Raw genomic sequence first — 19,180 nt, 5'->3', positions numbered from 1 at the left:
CACTGTATACACTTGGATATTTATAGATCTGTATAATGAGTCCGGGACCCTCTTCCTCTGCTCTGAGTGATGTGCTACATGCAGCCCCCTCCTCCTCCTCCCCCCCTGGCTGGTGTCAGGCTGCTGCCATATGACCCCACTGATAAGACCCCATAGGGGGACTGGAGTCTGTGATTTTCTGACGTCATGGAAACTCTCCCCCTGTAGTTTGGAAACGTCACATCTCTGGCAGCCAATCAGTGATGGGCTGTATGTATATATAGAGGCAGCAGGATACAGCAGGGAGGGAAAGGCAGGAACCTCTAGGACACTTCACAGGTTATATCAGAGAAGCACTGACCAGCAGCTACAGAGGTAAGTGACCTGAGTCCCCCTCTACACTGCACCCCCATATACTGCTTGTACCCTGTAACACTGCACTGCACCCACATATACTTCCAGTACCATATAACACTGTACTGTACCCACATATACTGCCTGCACCATATAACACTGTACCCCCATATACTGCCTGTACTGTATAACACTGCACTGCACCCCCATAAACTGCTTGTACCCTGTAACACTGCACTGTACCCACATATACTTCCAGTACCATATAACACTGTACTGTAACCACATACACTGCCTGCACCATATAACACTGCACCCCCATATACTACTTGTACCCTGTAACACTGTACACACATATACTTCCGGTACCATATAACACTGTACCCACATATACTGCCTGCACCATATAACACTGCACTGTACCCACATATACTGCCTGCACCATATAACACTGCACTGTACCAACACATACGGTCTGCACCATATAACACTGCACTGTACCCACACATACTGCCTGCACCATATAACACTGCACTGTACCCACACATACTGCCTGCGCCGTATAACACTGCACTGTACGCACACATACTGCCTGCACCGTATAACACTGCACTGTACGCACACATACTGCCTGCACCATATAACACTGCACTGTCCCTACATATACTGCTTGTACCATAGAACACTGCACTGTATACCAACATATACTGCCTGTACCATAGAACACTGCACTGTACCAACATATACTGACTGAACCATATAACATTGCACTGTACCAACATATACTGACTGAACCATATAACATTGCACTGTACCAACATATACTGACTGAACCATATAACACTGCACTGTACCCACACATACTGCCTGTACCATATAACACTGCACTGTACCCACACATACTGCCTGTACCATATAACACTGCACTGTACCCACATATACTGCCTGTGCCATATACCACTGCACTGTACCCACATAAACTGCCTGTACCATATAACACTGCACTGTACCCACATATACTGCCTGTACCATATAACACTGCACTGTACCCACATATACTGCCTGTAACATAATATCACCTATGCATGAACACGCTAATTCATATATCCCTGCTTGTACCACTGTACCCCATTTCCCAGCCAATCATGTGTTGAGCAAACGTCACACTACGCCCCACCCCTTATGCTCCTCTACTGCAACCAATTGGATATTATCACCTATAAGAGCCCCCCCTTTCCCAGACGCCTGGATATTCCATCCTGTAACCCTCTGGGCCAGTGTTCCGGGCCCTTCGCAATACTGCTGGCCCACAGCACACAGAGCCCACCCCTGGGCCCAGGCACACATAATAAGTGACACTTGTATCTTCCTCTTCTCACAGATGGAATTAAGCAGCTTCTACAGCCCAGAGATGGCACCACAGGAGGTCCCAAACATGGAGCTCGGCTCAGGTAATGCCCACACAATGACTGCTGTATATACAGGGGGTGCTAATTACAGCAGAGGTAGTAATCCTGTCCTGCCAAAGGTTGTGCGAGCCTGGAACAGCCTCCTCCAGTGCACAGCATAGGGTGGAGCCTGGAACAGTCTCCTCCAGTGCACGGCATAGGGCGGAGCCTTATACAGCCTCCTCCAATGCACGGCTTAGGGCGGAGCCTGGAACAGCCTCCTCCAGTGCACGGCATAGGGTGGAGCCTGGAGCAGCCTCCTTCAGTGCACGGCATAGTGCGGAGCCTGGAACAGCCTCCTCCCGTGCACAGCATAGGGTGGAGCCTGGAGCAGCCTCCTCCAGTGCACGGCAAAGGGTGGAGCCTGGAACACCTCCTCCAGTGCACGGCATAGGGCGGAGCTTTGAACTGCCTCCTCCCGCGCACGGCATAGGGCGGAGCCTGATGCAGCCTCCTCCAGTGCATCGCCAAGCCTGGTATATATACACAGGAGGTAAAAGTCATTTTCTTTTCTTATAGATTTCAGACATGAAGATCCAGGTTTCCTCCGAGACATTGGGCAGAACATTATCCCTCTGACTGCAGGGAAGGGACTGTACCCCAACTCCGCTCAATGCCTGATCAGCAACCCCCAGACATGTGATGACTTCACAGAGCAGTCCCTGTATTACTGGGGACACTACAGTCCAGGTAGGCAGCCTTACCCCTAATCCCAGAGCAGTCCCTGTATTACTGGGGGCACTACAGTCCAGGTAGGCAGCCTTACCCCTAATACCAGAGCAGTCCCTGTATTACTGGGGACACTACAGTCCAGGTAGACAGCCTTACCCCTAATCCCAGAGCAGTCCCTGTATTACTGGGGGCACTACAGTCCAGGTAGGCAGCCTTACCCCTAATACCAGAGCAGTCCCTGTATTACTGGGGACACTACAGTCCAGGTAGACAGCCTTACCCCTAATCCCAGAGCAGTCCCTGTATTACTGGGGGCACTACAGTCCAGGTAGGCAGCCTTACCCCTAATCCCAGAGCAGTCCCTGTATTACTGGGGACACTACAGTCCAGGTAGACAGCCTTACACCTATACCCAGAGCAGTCCCTGTATTACTGGGGACACTACAGTCCAGGTAGGCAGCCATACCCCTAATCCCAGAGCAGTCCCTGTATTACTGGGGACACTACAGTCCATGTAGACAGCCTTACACCTATTCCCAGAGCAGTCCCTGTATTACTGGGGACACTACAGTCCAGGTAGACAGCCTTACACCTACTCCCAGAGCAGTCCCTGAATTACTGGGGACACTACAGTCCAGGTAGGCAGCCTTACACCTATTCCCAGAGCAGTCCCTGTATTACTGGGGACACTACAGTCCAGGTAGGCAGCCATACCCCTAATCCCAGAGCAGTCCCTGTATTACTGGGGACACTACAGTCCATGTAGACAGCCTTACACCTATTCCCAGAGCAGTCCCTGCACACCATCGCTTGGGTATACCCCCTGTGCAAGATAATAGGGTTTAGTGTCCCTTTAATCTGGCTGCAATTAATAACAAATTGTATTTTTTTTATTTACAGAGACAGCGCAAGGCCCCCTGGAGGAATATCTGCCGTCCTTCCAGTCATTATTACCTGCTCTGACTGAGCAAATGCACAACCGCTCCTCCCACCAGGAGATGCCAACGCAAATCCCCTATGACGAGGGATCCTTGTACCAAACCCACCAGGACCCTGTTCCCTTTACCCAGATGCCGGACGCATTCTCCCAGAACTCGGGCACCGGGTCAGTGGGAGATCAGAGTTTTGCCTGGGCGTCCCGCGAGTGGCCCAGCTGGGACGAGACTGTCTGGATGAGCGGTAACCAGTCTTCGGAGACCTGCCCACAACTGCACTCTAGCAGCCAGCACCAGGCGACGCACAGAGAACCCTACACCACAGGTGAGCACTGCGGCGGTCTTAGGATGAGTTATAAACAGCCCTAACTAAGAATAGGATAGACTCTGCCAGAAACCATCAGTCATTTTAGAACTTCGTTAAGTAACCGATTTCCTCTTCCAGGTATCACCTACGACGACAGCGGTTTACATCAGCCGACCAGCCTTGTGGAGCGCCTCGGTGAGGCTGATAAAGATGGCTACTACAGAACATGCAGTCAGAAGGCAGCAGGCGTCAAGAACAACAAGCCTCCCACTCCAGGTCAGCCCCTCTTTACACAGACCTTTCCCTTCACGACAAAACCATCTTTTCGATTAGTTGCTAGACCACTTTTTGCATATTTTTTTCGGATTGCCCCTATTGTTTAATCTCTGCCCCATGGCATGAACCCAAAGAGTGGGTTCAGAAACGTTATGCTAAGTCGAATAACATTTTATAGTATTTGCAATTTGTAGACTTGATATACTGCAGAGATTGGCTTCAAAACTTTCCTTGAAGTTATGGGCCCGTTTAAATAATATCCACACAGTATGTTTACTGGACCGAAGAAATCCCTAAAGCCTGGCATGTTATCTACTAAAATTGTTTAAACCTTCTGTTGTTGTAACTGTGGTTGCCATGGACACCTCGTATATAACTCAATTGACCAAATCCTTGTTCCTGTTGCCTATAGGTGGTTCTGGCCCAATTCAACTCTGGCAGTTCCTCCTGGAATTACTCCAAGACTCCTCCTGTCAGAAGCTAATTAGTTGGACGGGGAACGGATGGGAATTTAAGCTTTCCGATCCTAATGAGGTATGTAACTCGCAATGACTATTCTTCTTCCAAAGTTCTTTAATATTGATGGTTTTTAGACGTAATGCTTGTTCTGGCTGCCTGCTGACATGTCTGTATGTGCTCTTCTAGGTGGCACGGATCTGGGGAAGGCGAAAGAATAAGCCCAGGATGAACTACGAAAAGCTTAGCCGAGGGTTGAGATATTACTACCACAAGAACATCATCCACAAAACCGGTGGCCAGCGGTACGTTTACAAATTTGTGTGCGACATCCAAGATCTTCTCAACCGACCGGCACAAGGACTTCAACAGGAACCCAAAAGCCAAAGACCCAAGAAGGTGTAGGTGGACTCTGACGGTACCATAAAGACACTCATAAGTGTGGAGGTCCTTGGGATGGGATGGATTTTGGGGACCCAGTGTATAGAGCGGGGAAAAAGCCCAAGGCCATGGACAAGCACTACAAGACGGGTCTTAGCAAAGCACTGAAGAACACTGTAGACTGGTCACAAGAGGGCGGGTGGTGGCTTCTCAAGGATTGGAAAGCAAAGTCTGGAGGGCTGGTTGGTGAAAGAGGCCTTCTCAGATCACTTCTTAGCCAACGCCCTGTCTTACTGTGAATTTACTCAAGCTCTTGTTCAGGTACATTCCCTTTTATATTATCATGTAAATATTAAGATATTCAGTTATGTATTTTCATATTAATAAAATATTGTCTTTTTTACCAAGAAACATTTGTGTTTTATCTCTCTCTATCTTGTCCACTGGAAGATGGGGGTGTGGTCACTGGAAACAGGGTTGTACTGGTGCGGGCACACTGGGGAAGTTCTGGTTCCCAATGTTCAGTCTGAAACATCTGCACATTGGGGTAATGATATTCTGAGCACAGCTCCTCCACCCTCTGTCATAAGGACATCCGACCCCAACACAGAACATAAACAGTAACCGGGGCATAACTCCGATAATAGGGGCAGGGGTGTGTGCGAAACATTAACGCATCTTGCAGTCTTCACTCAGGGTAACAGTGACTTGCTTTGCTCCCAATATGGCCCTCCAGATGCTGTTGAACTACACATCCCAGCATGCACTACCACCATTTTAGCCTGTCCTAATAGCAAAACTGTGTCAAGGCATGCTGGGAGGTGTAGTTCTGCAGCAGCTGGAGGCCAGCATGTACCTCTGACCCTAGAACAGTGTTTCTCAACCGTTGTCCTCAGGACCCCACGCAGAGCATGTTCTGCAGGTCTCCACACAAAATCACAAGTGATATAATTAGCTCCACCTGTGATCTTGTGTCAGTGAGTAATAAGTGCACCTGCCGGGTGAGCTGGAAAACATGCACTGTTGGGGGTCCTGAGGACCGAGGGTGAGAACCACTGCCATAGCGAATATACCATATATACTCGAGTATAAGCCTAATTTTTCAGAACATTTTTTATGCTGAAAAAGCCCCCCTCGGCTTATACTCGAGTGAGGGTCCCACTTGAGTCAATAAGTTTTCCCATTTTTTTGTTGTAAAATTAGGTGCCTCGGCTTATATTCGGGTCGACTTATACTCGAGTATATACGGTATATTGTGTATGGTAGCGTTCAGTCCGTTCTTATAATCTGTCAGCCGCTGTGCGAATGTTTTACCGTTGTCTCATAGACCATCTGCATTTACTTGTGCAGGGATGCGGATTAATATAGAGACAGTCAACAGATCAACCCTAAAAGGTTGACATGCAATAAGTCAACAGGGGGAACAGGTCGACACACGAAAATATTAACATGAGTTTTTCACATTATTTGTTACGCCAAAAACAGAGTAATGCATACCCTGGGGTATAAACGATTGTCTTATACTGTGGAACTATGAGTCCCAGCAAGCCTCCCCGCAGGCTGGGACTTGGAGAACCACAAGTCCCAGCAAGCAGGGCATTAAAGAGCCCGCTGGCACTTGTAGTTCCACAGTACAAGAAATAGTTAAATAAACACACACTGACACATGTAAAATAAAAGTTTAATACATACATTACACTTACATACTGATACTTACCTATCTTGAGCCCGTAGGTAGGTTCCGGTGCTCCATGAGTCGGGGTCCAGGATCCAAAGAAATCCATAGGGGTACCTGTGGAAGAAAATCCTACACACCAAGGTTCTCCGGTGAAGATCACGTCCTCTTTTGTCCGACGTAGTCCAGGTCTTAAAAAAACAAAACAAAAAACCCTACTGTCCTGGCCGGCACCCTCTCACGGACTAACCGGAGAGACACCGAAGTTTCATCTTCAACGCCTCTCCTCCGAATGATTCTATTGGCCGCCTAGCGGCCAATCAGGAGCCGAGAAATTCGGCTATTGGTAGTTACACAGCGGGGGCAGAGCCCCTGTGATTAGATTAGAAGGAGATGGGTTAGGACTTTCTGTGGGTTTCTCAACACTAGAGGTAGACCGGCAGCAGACACCGGGATCTTCTAGAGAGATCTGTGATGTGTCTACGTGTTGCCTGTACATAACACTGACGGGTACTGCCTCCGGTCACCCCTTATTCCCCCCTTCTAAGCGCTGGGACACAATGTATTACAATAGAAGCAGTGACACAGACTGAACACAAAATAAAGAATTGACTGAGTGACTTGTGAGGAACGCCCCCACTAACCCACCCCCTCACTGACTGAATGGAAGGGTACTTGCAGCCTTCTTCCCTGCACTAGAAGTCTGCTGTGCGCAGGAAAATAGCTTCCCCCATGTATACTACCCGTCTATTGGGGCGCAATGCACAAGAAAAAAATAAAACCAGGCCAGCCATTAATGCACAGTAACACCACAGGTTGTAAGGATATCCCTGTGTGTGCGCAGACTGTAGAATCCAAAATGACTGAGGTAATATTGAAGTAACTTGCGCTTCAGCTGGATTATCCTTTACACCTGTCATGTTCCGGGACCTGAAGGACTGCGTTTAGGAACTGCTGCTATAACATCGCTCTCATCTGTCCGCTAATAAACGGAGCAGTCGGCATGGATTGCAGCAGACATTTTATTTTATGTACATACAGTAAGTCTGTGGTAACAATTCCTTGTCGTACATAGCACTGGCCTGTGCGCACATTGTTACAGCTGCGTACACAATATAGCTCATGTAGAAAATATCCCAGTCAACATCATAGTCGACATATGAAAGTGTCAACACATGGCGAGCGTAGCGTGCCGTGGGAAAGGACACAGTACATACATTGTGGATCCATGTAATGAAATCTGCAAATGAACACAAACAAAAAAAACCCTCACACCGACCTAGACACGGTCCACCTTTTATACCAGGCAAAGGGAATCCTGAAACCACACATCCCAGCATGCACTGACACAGTGTTAGCATTCCATGACAGCAAAACTGTAGCAAGGCATGCTGGGACTTGTGGTTTCCCAACAGCTGGAGCGCCGCAGGTTGGCCATGGCCGGCCCTAGACCATAACCTACATATAAAAAAGGAACGAGACCAAATTCAAAGGAAAATACAATAGTGAAACCACCGGCGCACAGAGCGAATGCCCGTTTCAGTCAGACGGCGGCCATCTTAGAACATGACCATAGACTGTTTTGTGAGTAGTAAAATCAGGTTATTAACATCCTCTTTTATGAGCTTGACCTTTCAGGGGGTAATATAATCATTTTTTCACCCACGTTCCCGTCACTAGAGGGTAACATCTGGCGGGCACGAGTAACGGAGTGCCCATTACTTTTTGCACATGCCAAGCCCAAATGATTTGATTTTAGGAGTGTAAAACCCTTAATTTGGAGATGGAACAATCCCAGAATGCATTAGACCCTTCCGCAGCAGCCGCAGCGATGTGATTGGCTGGACATTACTTGAAGGAATGAACTCAATGTTCCCAATTATATTAGAGGATATAGGACAATTCCTGGCCCTTGCTGCTCCCCCAGCGGACGTCCTTGTACAGAAACGGCATCACCGGCCTTCGGTGTAAACTGCAAGGAAATGAGCTGAGCTCACAGACACGGCCGTGGTCTAGGCCACGGGTAGATTCCAACATAACGTCCACAAATACACAAGGGTTGACACTGGAATTCGGCCTTACGTCCAGTCCAACCGGACAGCAGAGGACGTGGAACGTGGGAGCAGTAGAGGAATCAGATACGGCGGTATCACCCAGAAATTCCATTTGTTACAGCGACACCCGCCCAACTCTACTGCGCCAATATGGTGGCACTGCCGCACATACAGCCATCATTAGATTATACAGAACAAGGCACATCCTAAATCCCGTATATACCTCTTCTGCCCACAATCCACGTATCTGCATGAGCTCCCACTGAGGCGGGGGGGGTGTCACAATTTATCCTGTCCTCTACAAGCACCTTCCAATCGACTAAAACAGCCCGATGTATATATAAAACTCAACTCCTGCTGCCCGACGCCCTCTGCAGCGCCGTGACCGCCACGGTCCATCGATCACGCCACTGACGGAGGGTTAGACCACCTCTCTGCTCCGATGGCAGACACTGCTGCGCCGGCTGCTCCCACCTGCGGAGAAGGGAAACAAAAATCAGTCACACGGGCGAGAGATGGCCTAGAATGGGAGGAGCCGGTCAGCGTTTACACACAGGCTACGGTCACCGATTTATTATGGAAGAGCGGGGAACGCCAGCCGCAGAACTCATGTCTCTGGCACCAGGTACTCACCAGTCAGTGACGGTCGCCTGCACCTCCTTCCCGTATTCCTGGCTCTTCTCGCACTGCTCAATGAGGCGCTGGAGTACAGGGATCAGATGGTCCATTTGCTGAGCGTAGTGATCAGACAAGAGGCGCAGAAGAGCTGTGGGGGCATAAGGGAGGCAGTCAGAAACAAGCACACAAGGGGGAACGATTTGGGTGAAGGGGGCAGAGAATGGGAAGGGGACTGAAGAACAAAAAAAGCTTTGTCTTCCAAATTTATAGTTTGCAGAGTAAAATTAAATTCTACTCCGCAGTCCATTCAGAAAGGAGAGGGGTCTATAGAGATCTGATGTATCGATAGACCTGAAAGCTCATCCAATCAGACTCTGGATGATGTTCACTAAGTTACAAGATAAACCTTGAATTCTATTGGTTGCTAGGGAACACAGACCTTTTCTTTCTATGGAGACTTGGGGGGGGGGGGTAATTCAGACTCATTCGCAGCTGAGTGATTATCGAACTCACAGGCTCATTGACACCCTGGGGGCACGCCTCTGGTGGTTTCTAGGAGTGTCCCAGCAAATGCAGGTATTCTGTGGCCGTAGGGAGGACCAGTGATGTCATCAGAGACCACTCTTCTCCCCACGGCCTTCATATCGCCGCGTGACCTCAGACATACTTAGCGCTTAAATCATTAGAAGGTGATTATTTGCAGCCTGCCCGCGGGAAATACATATTCGCAGACTTGCACAGGGGTGGGGAAAATGCAAAGGGGAGAGGGGGGGTGGAATAGGATCAGGAATAACGCACGTACTGTCCGTGTCGGGAGTCTGGCTCTCGTGGATCTGCCTTTGGATCCTAGAAACCGCCTGGTTGCGGCCACAAAACTGAGCGCGAAGGAAACGCATCTGCTTCTTGATATCAGCGACGTGGCACAGAATGGTCTCCGGGGCCTGCAGGACAGACAAAGGCTCATTCAGAGATCTAGTATCTGTGGGCATCAGTGGGTCACTCAACGTGGTCATCAATGTGGGGGGGACATCATGACCGATCCTCACGATGTATCGGGATAACAGATACACTTATTACAGATTTGATACTTTGCGCTGAAGCTGCAGTTGCCGCATTTATCATCTACAAGACGTCTTAGATGGTAAAGTCGCAGCTGGAATATCTGACCAGATCCTGGACACGTTCCCTATATATTTGCGGACATTTACCGCAGATTAGTCATTATCAGAAACGGTCCAACCATTAACCCTATAGACAGATCTTACTTTATACAGAGAGAGGCCAATGCTGGCGTAGATCCCCTTGTAGATGTTGTAGTACAGACCGTGCGAGTTGGAGACGCGGTTTATGGAGAGTTCCTGAGCTGGGACCAGGGTCACTCTGCACCAGAAAACAGAACGTAGGGTTATAAATCAGGGCGTGGGGTAGTTACCGTAAGCTACAGGTGGGGGGTTCCAGGCGCCCCATATTATAAGAAGTAGCTTAGATTTCTGGGAACTTTTGATGGAATGAAGATTATTTCTACCTTTTATTCTAAAACATTAACTTCAGTTTCTATACTCTACGTAACCCTCTAACTCTTCTGGGGCCCTTGCAGCGCAGTACTGGAAGAGAGACCCCTACAGGCCAGCTAGGGGATGGCAGGGATGCGTCACTGCAGTATTATATACAGTAATGTTCTCACCCGTCTGCGCACACTTTCTGCAGCGCTGGGAGGGAGACGGCGGAGAAGTGCTTCACGTCTTTCCTGATGGAGTCCTGAAGGCGCTGAGACTCCTGGGCGATCTCTGCCGGCCTCGGGAGCAGCTTGTCCTGCACATATTTTTGCACCTTGCAAGATTAAGAGAAATGAATCAGATCCCTCCTCCCTAGTGAGGGCCATAATCACATTATCAGCTGTTCTTCCAAAGTAGAATTAGATAAAAATGTAGTTACGCATAGAAACCTGCAATTGGAAATTCATTATTTGCAACCCCAAACTACACATCCCAGCATGCCTTGCCATAGTGTTTGCATTCCCTAATATCAAAACTGCGGCAAAGCATGCTGGGATGTGTAGTTTCAAAACAGCTGGAGGGCCAAGGACGGACATGTCTGATTTAGATGAACCCTTCATATCATAGAAGGGACTGATCGCCCCTTCACCCTCAGCCGCTGTAGTCTATGGGCTGCACTTTGCACATATTAGCAGGAATGGGATCCTTAAGATCCCTTCCCGGCAATGACCGCTCGTGCATTTGCAATGAGACTTAGAGCACTAGACAGACTGCGCTCATCCCTCTCCTGGCCCAATATCTGCCGGAACAGCTGTAAGATCTCAATTACATAATGGGATAACCGGGGGGGGGGGGGGGGGGGGAGAGATGTTTTGGATATCAAGCATGTACCCCATTAATGACCAGTATTAATCATCTGTACCCAAGGGATGCCCGTCATATACCTTATGTAATACCCAGCATGTACTGTCTGTACCCGGTAGTGCCCAGCATAGACAATATGTACCTAGTGATGCCCAGGACATTCCATCTGTATCCAACACTCTGACCCAGTAATGTGAAGCATATACCATCTGTACCTACCACGCTGACCCAGTAATGCCCAGCCTATACCGTCTGTACCCAGCACGCTGCCCTAGTAATGCCCAGCATATGCCATCTGTACCTACCATGCTGACCCAGTAATGCCCAGCGTATACCATCTGTACCCAGCATGCGGCCTCACCTCCAAGCTGCTGCGGCAGATCTGCGATTTGGAGGAGGAGTTTCCCCTAATGAGCACCTGGATCTGCTTCTGCTTCTTCTCCTGCAAGACACAAACCAGAGAGGGTGAGGAGAGCGCCGCATCCACCCCCGACCATCATACGCCCCCTGGCAGAGCGCAGCGCACACCAACCAGCAGAGCGCAGGATTCCTGGATGTTCCGCTGTTGCTGCTGGAGAACCTTCACTTCTTGCTTCCTTTCTGCCACCTCCGCTTGCAGCGCCCGGCATTCCCGCAGCAGAGCATCCTGACACCCATGCAGCAGAACCAGACGGAGCTCCGCGTCAAAGGCAGCCCTAACGAACACCCCAAGGGTGAAAAGTTACACCCAGAACACAGCAAGTTTGTCATTTAATGGGCATGATGCAAACTTTACTAGGGTGCAGTATATTGGTAAAGTCTGTAGATGGCGCTGTAATCCTTCACATGGATGCTGCAATGAGCCTGCACAGAGATCAGAGCTGTATAGGTGGAAAACGCATACCAAACAGTCTAGCACCACCTACAGTTTTTACGGAGGTACTGCACTCAGCAGATGTAGCAGCTCCTGTCTGATCCATGCAATGGGTGATATCGCAGAGCCCTGAGACAACCTGCCTGCCATCTGCACTACATACACATGGGGGCGCCACCAACACTGACCTGCTGAGCAGAGACGCTTCACTTCCATCCGACAGAGTCCCGTGTACCTCCTGTATCCTGGCGGCCAGCCGCTCCGAGAGCTCCCGCGTCTCATGTTGTACCAGGCGCAGCTCAGACAGGAGCTTGATGGACTCCCCCCAACCCTCCTGGGTGACAAGGGAGTAACCAGCGTTACTGCCAATCCCCTGTGCGCCATTGTATTCCCATCAACAAGCGCTGCCAGGGGTCTACGCCTCAGGCTACCCGCACATTATACAGTATATTTATATACAGCAGTTTGTTTTTAGCTGCCCCCCCCCCCAGGTGGCAGCGTGGCACCACCCCTGGGACCCCAAATGCCAATGTATCACCGCCCCCAGGACCTGAAGTGCCAGCGTGCCACCGGCGCAGATCACACACACACACACACCTGTATCAGGAAACGGTAGGAAGGGAGAACGCTCAGGGAATTGGAACGACCACAGAAAGACCTGAAACACACGCAAATAAAGGACGATAGCGAATCAGCACAGAGCGGAGAACACTGACTCCGCCTCCAATAAGATGGCGGCACAGAGTGCGCTAACAGACCAACGCGCTCCTATAAGATCACCGTGCTCGTTTCGAGGTCTCCAAGACGTCTTTAGATCCTTGGGCATCACACGTGGTCTCGGACAGGCTGCAGGAAGTCTCTGTCGGGTCCACAACGAGAGAAGTCTGAAGATGTCTCATCTCCCGGGTGGTCTCTAATGCGAGATGCTCCAGGGAGGAGATGATGTGGCTGGGTGGGTAAGAGCTCCAGACTTTCTGCAGAACAGAGAGAGATTTATCTGCACCGGAAGAGGATTAGTACATAGGAGAGAAACGTGTGAGCAGGTTATGTAGTCTGTCCCCTGTATATATAAGAGGTTGGGAACGTACAGAGTGCAGTAGCCTGTATCAGCGACAGGTCACAGTATGCTGGGTACAGATGTATACGCTGGGCATTACTAGGGCAGCATGCTGGGTACAGATGATATAAGCTGGGCATTACTAGGGCAGCATGCTGGGTACAGATGGTATAGGCTGGGCATTACTAGGGCAGCATGCTGGGTACAGATGGTATACGCTGGGCATTACTAGGGCAGCATGCTGGGTACAGATGGTATACGCTGGGCATTACTAGGGCAGCATGCTGGGTACAGATGGTATACGCTGGGCATTACTAGGGCAGCATGCTGGGTACAGATGGTATACGCTGGGCATTACTGGGGCAGCGTGCTGGGTACAGATGGTATAGGCTGGGCATTACTAGGTCAGCGTGGTAGGTACAGATGGTATAGCATAGGCATTACTAGGCCAGTCCGCTAGGTACAGCTGGTATATGACGGGCATTACTGGGTCAGAGTGGTAGATACAGATGGTATAAGCCGAGCATTACTGGGTCAGCGTGCTGGGTTCAGATGGTATACGCTGGGCATTACTGGGTCAGCGTGGTAGGTACAGATGGTATAGGCCAGGCATTACTAGGGCAGCGTGCTGGGTACAGATGGTATAGGCTGGGCATTACTGGGTCAGCGTGGTAGGTACAGATGGTATATGCCAGGCATTACTAGGGCAGTCCGCTAGGTCCAGCTGGTATATGCTTCACATTACTGGGTCAGAGTGTTGGATACAGATGGAATGTCCTGGGCATCACTAGGTACATATTGTCTATGCTGGGCACTACCGGGTACAGACAGTACATGCTGGGTATTACATAAGGTATATGACGGGCATCGCTTGGGTACAGATGATTAACAATGGTCATTAATGGGGTACATGCTTGATATCCAAAACATCTCCCAAGTTGTGCCCCCACGGTTATCCCATTATGTAATGGAGATCTTACAGCTGTACGGCGCTGCAGACACCTTGTGGCACCCTACATGCAAACATTATATACAAAGACACTTGTGGCGTCCCAACCCTCATCTCACCTCCGCCATGCTCATCCATTGCTGGTGCGCCAGTGATCGTAGCTCCTCCCCTCCAGTGCTGCGGAGAGATGGGAGAGCACAGTGAGCATCACCTACATGTGGGAGTCTCTACAGCAGCACCAAGCAACTTCATTGGTGGCCAATAGGAATGGAGAGCACAGACAGGACTAGTGGATAGACGATATTCTCTATGCTCACAGTAACAAAGCTCATGGGGAGCAGTGAGACCAGACATGACTAGTAGAAGGAAGATCATCTCTACTCTTACAGCATGGAGACCAGACATGACTAGGAAACAAAAGGAAACGCTAGACTTAAGAAGCGAGACCAGACATGACTAGTAGAAGGAAGATCATCTCTACTATTACAGCATGGAGACCAGACATGACTAGCAGAACAAAAGGAATCGCTAGACTTACAGAAGCGAGACCAGACATGACTAGCAGAACAAAAGGAAACGCTAGACTTAAGAAGCGAGACCAGACATGACTAGTAGAAGGAAGATCATCTCTACTCTTACAGCATGGAGACCAGACATGACTAGCAGAACAAAAGAATCGCTAGACTTACAGAAGCGAGCCAGATATGGAATCATCATAAAGAGACCGTAAGAACTTCATCCGCATCTGGCAGACGTCCCTCACATCTCTCTGGCAGGGGACAAGGAACGTAGCATTATACGGAGCAGGAAATGGTTATTACAATAAGCAGCGAGTTGCAGACATTTGCACATACCAGGATCTCGGGCTCTGAAAAGGTCGCCATGGCTGAGCCTGCATCCAGCGCGGGGAAGATCAGCTCCCGCTGCGATGCTCTGCAGGAGTGAAGGACGAGCATGTTATGGCAGACAGACTGGCATCCTGCCCTCAGAGCAGCCCCGGCAGCAGGGGGCACCATCCGGCCTGTGCCAAGTACCGCACTCACCGGCTGACGTCCTGCAGCTGCTCGCAGCGATACTGTACCCGCGAGCTGCTCCCCCGCAGAACCTCGCACTCCTCCTCCCTCTTCTTATTGAAAGCGCGCAGCAGCAGCGAGCGGCGGCGGAAGTCCTGCGATTTCTCGTTGTTCAATTCTGATGGGAAATTACACAGAGCGCGACCATTACCTTGTGTATGAGCAGCGTCCATCCCATAGATAGTTATACCAACTGCCCCCTTGTGCCCAGCGGTTACCCTGGGAGACGACCTCCTTTTCTGCGCTGTGGATCTGCTCCTGCAGGTGCTGCAGTTCTGACCGCAGCTCCAGGATCTCCTGATACATCTGCTTCTTGTGCCGCTGTTCCTCCTCCTCTACGGAGCGCTGTGCCTGCCGACAGACGGGAGGAAGTCAGATTACACCACGGCATAGGTCTGGATGGTACAGGACGCAGGCATTCTACCCACATGGCAGGATTAGGGAAGGGTTTAGGCTGCAGTTAGCGTGGAATCTGACCCAGAACACTAGCAAAACGGGGCGTTGGACATGTCGTCAGTCGACATTACACATACTTCTTGTCGACATAATATGCAATACTCAACTGAAAAACCCTATAGATCATAAAATACTTTAGTGGAACCTGTGGCACCCCAGCATGCCCTGCCACAAATGCTAAAATGGCGATAGAGCATGCTGGGATGTGTAGTTCCCCAGCAACTGCACACATGACAAAGTACAGGAATGACCAGCACAGAACATGCTGCGGATGAGCCCCAGGACAGACATCAGGAGTAGCCGGGTATCTGGTTACTCACCACCGAGTGCTGCAGCTGCTGGTACCTGCTCCAGAGTGAAGGAGGATACGCGGTAATAAATAATAAATAAAATATTATCGGCCTGCAGACTGAGGGTGCTGCGCATCTATGTGTGCCGTACTATGGGGGGTAAGCAGCAGCCCAGCCGGGGGGAGAAGTGTCCGTGCAGAGGGACAGTGGCCCCAGGGGGAGGAGTGGCTGTGCAGAGGGGGAGGGAGGAGGAGTGGCCGTGCAGAGGGCCAGCAGCCCCGCAGGGAATGGGGGGGGGGGGGGGGGCAGAGTGTCCGTGCAGAGGGTCAGTGGCCCTGGGGGAGGAGTGACCAGCAGCCCCAGGGGGCGGAGTGACTGTTCAGAGGGCCAGCGGCCCAGCTGGGGGCGGAGTGACTGTTCAGAGGGCCAGCGGCCCAGCTGGGGGAGGAGTGACTGTTCAGAGGGCCAGCGGCCCAGCTGGGGGAGGAGTGACTGTTCAGAGGGCCAGCGGCCCAGATGGGGGGGAGGAGTGACCGTGCAGAGGGCCAGCAGTCAGGGCAGTCTGTATCTATAGAAGATGGATCAGCAAACTACTGCAGGAAGGATACCACATGAGATTGCCTTCTATGTTCCGCACGGTCCTGGAATATAAGAGACATTTCATGAAAACGGAATACAATGAGACATTGCTGTGCTCTAGTAGCTGCTGTGCTCTAGTAGCTGCTGTGCTCTAGTAGCTGCTGTGCTGTTGTATTCTGCATCATTATGATTTTAGGGTATTTTTCCACACACAGCTACAAAGTCTGGTGTAATAACTGTCATGCTGTGCTTTGCTACTTGAGATTTTTGGCCTGTGTCAGCAACTCATTTACCTACGCTGCAAAGTTTAATAAACTATTAGCTATATATGCGTTGCAGAACTGCTGGGTCCCCGCAGGAACAGACTCACCTCTGGCTGCGCACGTGCCGGATCACATATTTCCAGATGTCAGCACACTGTCCTATGAACAGCCTGCAGGAGAGAGAATGTGGTATGAGATTTGGGGTGTACAGGGGAACACCTTGTGCCCGGGGCTTCCTCTCCTCACCTCTGCAGCATTTCCTCAGAGGGGGCTTTCTGCTGGGGGAGACCCATCTCCTCCACCACCCATTTCCGCAACTCCTGGGCCAGGTTCCTCCGGTCCATCCCTGGGAAAACAAAGGGGAATATCAGGGAGCCGGCGGGGTAGAACGCTGACTTATCTGTCAGATGCTCTGCGGGTGTGGAGTCCGCTGTGTATAAGATCAGACCGTGCACTTACAGTATATACAGGACACTTAGTTATGAGACGGCAAAAAGCTGAAACAACAAATCCTGGCACATTAGTTATTTCACATCAAACTCGGACACGGACGCCATTCACCAAACCAAACGCTCATAAATCCCTCTATTGGTACACAGCAAGTCCAACCCCATTGTGGCAAATTCAGGATTGCTGATCTGCTGTTCAGTGTGACTCTTCTCAATTTGCATCACCAGAAAACAGGAGCCCAATACATGCACCCAGTGGTTTGTCAGGACTGGACATACATGCAGTATATCCGGCTGCAGCAGGGAACAGCGCCACCAGCTGGCTGACATGGCATACTGCACCCCATTGCCCTGACTACAGAGTCGGTGCCGGCTCCCGGGCGGTACTCACCGCTAGTTCCCCCGCCGGTGACTTCAGCCCGGTATCACCCGCCCGCAGGTTTAAGTTCTCCCGCCAGTCGCGATCTTTACGTGTCATCTCCGGCTACTTCAACGTCACGATAGCGCAGATCCACCACCAGGGGGAGCCCGCACAGCGCCACAGAGCCGGCGACGCCCGCTGCACTAGGCTATGGCTTTCGTCCGTGTTGTGCGCGCCATCTAGTGGCCGGTAAGGAGAACTGCATGTGCTCTCGTTAAATAACGTTTTATTGGGTTTTTATTTGTTCACTGCAGCAGAGAAAGGCGACAGTTTTCAGAGCAGAGATATGGTGGGGGAGAGAGAGGATGGGGGAGAGAGAGGACCAGCGAAACAGAGGAAGGGGGGGGGGGGGAGAGAGGAAGAGTATAATATTATATATTATACATGTATTTCATATTTCCATTTTTTTTTTTAATATTTATCCCTATTTGTATATCTATATTTTCAGAACGTGAGTGGTATCTTTAATGTAGCTTTTTTGTTTGATAACTGTTGGTTGGAGGAGTTCATCCACATACTTTGACAGTCGTGAGGTGAGTGATTGGATGCCTGCCACTATTGGTCTACCGGGCGGATTGTGAGGATCTTTATGCAGCTTAGGTAGATGGTAAAAAACCGGCGTTATCGGGTTATTCTGATTTAGGAAGATATATTCATCTTTGTTCAGGATACCGTCATCTTTTCTTTCAGAAGAAATACATCTAGTTATTTTTTGTATTTTGTTGGTTGGGTCCATTTTGAGTTGTTCGTATGTATCTTCGTCCTGCAGTTGTGAGAGTGCTTCTCAGATTTTTCCCGGTCCATTACCACAATTGCTCCGCATTTGTCGGCTGGTTAATGATCAACTCTTCGTTGTTCTTCAAGGATTCCAAGGCCTCTTTCTCTTCTTTGGTAATGTTCCATGATCTCTTATTGATTTTCTCCGGTATTCTTTCGATATATTTTTCCACCAATCTTTGAAACGTTTTTTTCCATTGGTCCTTTTAAGTATTGTGGGTAGAAAGTGGACTTTTCTTTTAGTTGTGTATGTTTGAACTCCTCTGTTGTTTGTGGATGGTCTTCATTCTCTTATTTGATACATTTGTGGAGGTCGTTGCACGTGGGGGCGAACTTGAGGCCTTTCTGTTGGACTGATATCTCAATTTCTGAAAGTTCGTGTTGGCTTAGGTTGAATATCCCCTTTGATGTTTTCTTCTTCCCTCCTTTCATCTTTTTTGGTTCTTTTGTTTTGATTCCTCCACGCTTTCCTCGCTTGTAATGGAACTTCTGGTTCTT

The 19,180-nt window shown here is 49.9% G+C and overlaps 2 protein-coding genes across 3 annotated transcripts; one reads left to right on the top strand and one right to left on the bottom strand.

Moving 5' to 3' along the window:
• The first annotated feature begins 295 nt into the window (after positions 1–295).
• On the top strand, positions 296–5,168 carry ETV2 (ETS variant transcription factor 2). The gene is made up of 7 exons (XM_083161596.1): positions 296–354; positions 1,715–1,784; positions 2,301–2,471; positions 3,354–3,713; positions 3,834–3,971; positions 4,384–4,505; positions 4,617–5,168. The coding sequence occupies exons 2-7, from the start codon at positions 1,715–1,717 to the stop codon at positions 4,830–4,832; spliced, it is 1,077 nt and encodes a 358-aa protein (XP_083017722.1). The 5' UTR covers positions 296–354; the 3' UTR covers positions 4,833–5,168.
• A 2,321-nt stretch (positions 5,169–7,489) lies between these two features.
• On the bottom strand, positions 7,490–18,029 carry LOC146042061 (HAUS augmin-like complex subunit 5). 2 transcript variants are annotated; one of them, XM_083161966.1, is made up of 20 exons: positions 17,876–18,029; positions 17,282–17,381; positions 17,143–17,205; positions 16,802–16,834; positions 16,224–16,248; positions 15,666–15,798; positions 15,418–15,565; positions 15,229–15,307; positions 15,064–15,143; positions 14,494–14,551; positions 13,149–13,342; positions 12,966–13,026; positions 12,557–12,702; positions 12,048–12,210; positions 11,877–11,957; positions 10,840–10,985; positions 10,421–10,535; positions 9,958–10,096; positions 9,171–9,303; positions 7,490–9,011 (listed from the first exon to the last, which is right to left on the bottom strand). In XM_083161966.1, exons 2-20 carry the CDS (start codon positions 17,377–17,379, stop codon positions 8,885–8,887), a joined length of 2,022 nt encoding a protein of 673 aa, XP_083018092.1. In that variant the 5' UTR covers positions 17,380–17,381; positions 17,876–18,029; the 3' UTR covers positions 7,490–8,884. The 2 variants fall into 2 exon arrangements, with proteins under 2 accessions (XP_083018092.1, XP_083018093.1); XM_083161967.1 differs by lacking the exon at positions 17,876–18,029 and adding an exon at positions 17,495–17,691.
• Between the last annotated feature and the right edge of the window lie 1,151 nt (positions 18,030–19,180).

The sequence above is a fragment of the Crinia signifera genome, chromosome 19 (assembly GCF_055691185.1).
Source record: "Crinia signifera chromosome 19, ASM5569118v1, whole genome shotgun sequence".
Classification (NCBI taxonomy): Eukaryota; Metazoa; Chordata; class Amphibia; order Anura; family Myobatrachidae; genus Crinia; species Crinia signifera.
The sequence above is the reverse complement of the archived record's forward strand: the minus strand, read 5'-3'. Positions and strand labels throughout refer to the sequence as shown.

Bases quoted from the DNA above. Each gene is read 5' to 3' on its own strand.
- ETV2 (XM_083161596.1), top strand. From the start codon at position 1,715: ATGGAATTAAGCAGCTTCTACAGCCCAGAGATGGCACCACAGGAGGTC. The intron at 3,972-4,383 runs GTCAGCCCCTCT...TGTTGCCTATAG, and splicing joins CAACAAGCCTCCCACTCCAG to GTGGTTCTGGCCCAATTCAA. The intron at 4,506-4,616 runs GTATGTAACTCG...GTGCTCTTCTAG, and splicing joins AGCTTTCCGATCCTAATGAG to GTGGCACGGATCTGGGGAAG.
- LOC146042061 (XM_083161966.1), bottom strand. From the start codon at position 17,379: ATGGACCGGAGGAACCTGGCCCAGGAGTTGCGGAAATGGGTGGTGGAG. The intron at 14,552-15,063 runs GTAAGTCTAGCG...ATCTCTCCGCAG, and splicing joins TCCATATCTGGCTCGCTTCT to CACTGGAGGGGAGGAGCTAC. The intron at 12,703-12,965 runs GTGTGTGTGTGT...CTTGTCACCCAG, and splicing joins CCTACCGTTTCCTGATACAG to GAGGGTTGGGGGGAGTCCAT.